Here is a 4,907-nt window from a genome sequence, read left to right on the forward strand (position 1 = left end):
GCATTCAGACAATATATGTGACCCTGGACCACAAAACCAGTCAAAAGGGTCAATTTTTTGGAAACTGACACATACAATCTATTTTTGGCTATTGCTAGAAATATACCCCAGCGACTTAAGACTGGTTTTGTGCTCCAGGGTCACATATGAGGAAAACATGAGAACATGTTTATGTATATGAGAGAGAGTGTGTTGAACAGGGATGAGGCTTAGAGAGCATGTGCAAAACACTGTTTACAGTGTTTGACCTAATTGTGTCAGCATCATGCCTGATATAACAGAGACGAACACACACACACACACACACACACACTCATGCCATGTGCAGCAGAAGCAACGTAAACAGGTCCTAATGTGGCCATGCTGATTCTCAATGGTACCACAGGCCCTTCCAAAGCCCCCCACCCCCCACATTCACACTCTCACACTCTCACATTTGCACTGATTCAGATTCATATTAGCTGCTCTGTTGTTAAAGCGCACAAGAGACAATCACTGTGAAAGGGCTGATGGAGGGTAATTATGGTGCTGGGAAAGGGTGTACACAAATCTATTCAATATATCATTACCACAACAATAACACAGACTTCAAAAGTTCCTCTGATATGAGAAACCAACATCATCCTCACAATACCAGCTGTTAGCTCAGAACCAGTTTTACATTTTCTGAAGAAAATATGAGCTGAGATTGCCAACATAAAACCTGTGCCACAATGCTAGACTGTTTGGATGGATCACAGGACGTTGCTAAGTGGTTGCTAAGGTGTTCAGAGTGGTTTAGTGTTTTTTAGGGCGCTCTGGGCGGCTGCTTACAGGCTCAAGTTACACACTAAAGTTGAATACTTAGGATTTAAACAGAGCTCTAACCTTGAGTATGAGCAATGATAAAAATCAATGTAAAAATACACATAAAGGTGCACCAAGTACATTTTTCCACATAAAAAGTTAAAAATAGTATTTTGTCAGGAGTCTAAACATAGGTTTTATTCTACATAACATTCCACATAATAGCAGAATACTAAGACTGCACAATTTGGGGCAAAAAATCAAATAGAAATGTAAAAAAAACAAAAAAACATTGTGATTGCTATTTTAAAAAAAATGCAGGTTTGTAGAGCTGCACAATTTGGCTAAAATATTGTGATTATGTATCAATCAATATGGCTAAATAATAATTATAATAATAATATCAAAATTACTAAATAAAACAAAATAAGAATACTATTGTAATATTTCACGGTAAAACAAAAAAGTATCTTTTTATTGTATTTTCAACTTTAAAATTACAATACTAATATTTATGTCTTATTTATTTATTTTTAATTTTCAAAAGTTAAACCAAACCATCCAACTTTTATTTTGATGAATAACTGCAGCCAAGTCCTTAAAGTTTCTCTTCAGTGCCACGCTTTACTCTGAAACACGTAGCCATATATTTATTTAACTAAATTTGAATATGATTTGATAATCACACCAAACCATATTGTGATTTTGGTTTTATTTTGATTGATTGTGCACCTACTGAATACTACTCACTTCAATTTGATAATCGCATATTTTGCACATTTTTGATTGATAATGCATGACAAATGTGTCTGGATTTTTTTCTCTCTCTCTTTAAAATGGCTTTGTAACTAAAACTTTTGCATGATTCGGTCTCCTCTCCGCTCAAGTCTGTTGTAACTGCTGGCAAAAATGACAGTTTACTTCCAAGACTCTCTTAAAATGAAAAATAAATCTTTATGGGGTTGGTCTGATGAATAACCATAATTACGATGTCATGTTTAAGCAGACTGACACAAACAAAAGATCCCAATCTATTTGATTAATGACGGAATCCATCTGTCTGACCCATAATGACCCGCAGGTACCAGCGACTAGTGCTGGACGAAGTGCATTAGTGACCTTTGACCTCCAAATGACAGGTTAAACAGGAATGAGAGGCTGAAAACAGGCACTTATTCAGTTATTGAAGCAGACTGCTGGAGCGGAGATTCCAGCCTTATGGATTGTCTAAAGGGAGCTGGATTACACAAGCTGATGTGTTGTGAACTTTGCTCAGGATCCTCTCAGAGTCTCAGTTGGGCCAGACTTCCCTGAATGGGTCACACACAGAAACGAACCTCATGAGGAAAGTGTTTGAATGAGACCTCCCAGAGCAAAACAAACTATAAGTGGCTAAAGAAAGACGGGACGGGGAAGGAAGGAGGGCTGGAAGGACACGCCAGGTTGGGTGTTATTCCATAAACATCACATTCCCCCAAAATGACCCTGAAGATCAGGAGATTCAGACAGCATGAGGAGACAGAACGTCCTGACAGCACCGTAGAGGGTGTTCTGCTATAACAAACATCCATTCTTTGATGAACTACTCACAGTTTACATTTTCGCAGTTTTACATTAACCTTGAACAATAAATAAATAAATAATAAAATAACAATAACAACAATAATAATTTGATAGAATCTTTCAGCTCTTCTGAAATATTTCTTTCAATCCTGTCCACTATGGTGGTCATGTGTATTTATCAAAATCTTTAAGATCATCCATGCCAAGTCCAGGTGTCTCTTAAAGAGAACATTATGGACTTTTCTACAATGCCAGATGTTTTGACCACAATAACAACAACAATAATAATATCAATTTTAATTTTAAGTTTTATATTTTGTATTATTTTAGTTATATCATTGGTTTATTATTGTTTTCATATTTTACAAAATATTTATTATTATTATTATTATTATTGTTGTTGTTGTTGTTATAAAACAATTAAATTAAATAATTAAGCAAAATATAAATTGAATAATACAAAATATAAAACAACAATACATTTGATATTATTATTATTATATAAAACATTTTAAATGAATATGAAACAATAAAATAATACAAAACAAAAAATATAATAATAATAATAAGAAGAAGAAAAGTATTATTATAATTATTATAAGTAGTATCTAATTTTATTGTTTTATATTTTGTATTATTTCATTAAAATTTTATCATTTAATGTTTTTAAATATTTTATATTTTATTTAATTATTTAAATGTGCATAATTATTATTATTAGTAATTGTAATATTATTAAATGTTTTATATATGTAAAATAAATAAGGAACAATAAAATATAAATATAATTATACAAAATATAAAACATAATAAATAATTACTATTATAATTAAATATTATTAAAACACTATCATGATTAATAATAATAATAATAATAATAATAATAATAAATCCAAAAGGCCAGAGACTTTAAAACACTCTCAAAAAAAAAAAAAGACTTTCTCTTTCACTCTTGCAGGTCCATTTGAAATCAGCAAATACACAAAACCTTACTAATCTAACTTTACTAATCTCATCATACCACACAAACGAAGCACAGCTTCCGACAGAAACACAGGCTCTGACTCGATTCATCACGGATCACAGACATCAGGCTGGTTTCACTTTCGCATGTGCATAAATGACAGAATCTGTTCTTATGCAACACGGAAATGATGTTCTCAGTAACAAGAATCATGTTTTCCCAATGTCATCTGGTGTGAAGTGCACACACCCCCCTTCTGCTGTCCTTCACTACATAAACCAACTACTTTCACCACATTCTCCACATTGACTCACAGCCCTACAGTAGCTGCGTTTTGGAACATGTTTGCTGGTTTCTAGCTGGTCTAGGATCTAAAAACCAGCTTGATCAAGATGGTCTACCTAGAAACCATATAACCACATGCTCCCCTTAGAGTAACCTGAATGTTTAGAGAGTTTTGACCATGAGTCCATGAATCACTTCATATTGGGGTCGAACCTACAAGTTTTCGGTCTCAAGTCCAGATCTTTAACCACTAGACCATCAGTCGTGCGCGCTGGAGAGGAGACAAGAGCACGCAAAAGTAAACAATTACTTGCATTACATAACTCTTTAAAGGCTGTTTGTGTCATGTATCCGAGCGGTAAAACATCTGGACTGGTGACCCAAAGATCGCAAGTGCAATCGATCACCATTACGCAGGACTAAACCTTGAGAAAACGAACTCTTCATCTTTTTGGATACAAAAGACACTCCTGGAGCGGGGTAGGTACTCACGCACTGCCTCCTGTTTGGGGTCGAGCGCGCCGGTGGTCTCCTGGATCCTGCTCATCTTCCCCCGGAGCGCACAGACGCGCCGGTTCGTGGCGAGCAGCTCGTGCTCCAGCTCGTGGAAGAGCGAGCAGGCGTGTTTGGCCAGATCCGACAGCTGGCGCAGGGTCCGGGACAGAGCCACATTACTGAAGGCGCACAGGTCCTGGAGCAGGAGACCCTCCTCATCCGCGTACGCGCGTCTGCACAGCCACTGGGGCTCCACGATCCGCTTGGCAAATGGCATTTTGTCCTGTACTGTTTCAGTATAAAATCCACCTTTGGAGGAAAACGCAAACAGGTTCCATGTAAAAAGCAAGACCCCCTCCTCCTCCTCCTGCGTTAGTCCAGGGTCTCTCGCGGGTCGTCCTCCATCCTCCGCCGGACACACACACACGCTGAACCGCACTGAGATCCGCCTCTGCCGCTCTGATCCCGCTTCCACTCACTGGCGTGTTTTTCTGCGCTTTAAACTCCGAATGCGTTTAAGGAAAGACGGAGCGAAAACCTGGAGTGGAGTGCGGCGACATTTGGATCCGGAACAATCGCTTTCCATTCACGAGACAGACAGATGTTTTTCAAAGTCAGTTTATGGTAAATATCTTAAATAAGAGGTCTTCAACATGAAATTTTTTATTTTTTTTAATCCCTTGCTGGATAAAGAAACAGCATTTAAAAAAAATCAATGCTTATTATTATTATTAATAATAAAATTAACAGTATTGATGAGAAGTGTTAGAATATTTATTATATATTATTCATTATAATAAATGAAATAACTTTT

The 4,907-nt window shown here is 36.5% G+C and overlaps 1 protein-coding gene across 2 annotated transcripts in view; it reads right to left on the bottom strand.

Moving 5' to 3' along the window:
- Window positions 1-4,644, bottom strand: part of LOC107751832 (Nance-Horan syndrome protein) — a 95,944-nt gene extending 91,300 nt beyond the window's left edge. For both annotated transcript variants that reach the window (XM_016567603.1, XM_016567602.1), the window contains exon 1: window positions 4,091-4,644. In XM_016567603.1, the coding sequence (XP_016423089.1) occupies window positions 4,091-4,370 (280 nt within the window). In that variant the 5' untranslated portion in view covers window positions 4,371-4,644. The remainder of the gene's footprint in view (window positions 1-4,090) is intronic.
- Between the last annotated feature and the right edge of the window lie 263 nt (window positions 4,645-4,907).

This window comes from Sinocyclocheilus rhinocerous, unplaced genomic scaffold (genome assembly GCF_001515625.1).
Source record: "Sinocyclocheilus rhinocerous isolate Xijiao unplaced genomic scaffold, SAMN03320098_v1.1 scaffold2126, whole genome shotgun sequence".
Classification (NCBI taxonomy): Eukaryota; Metazoa; Chordata; class Actinopteri; order Cypriniformes; family Cyprinidae; genus Sinocyclocheilus; species Sinocyclocheilus rhinocerous.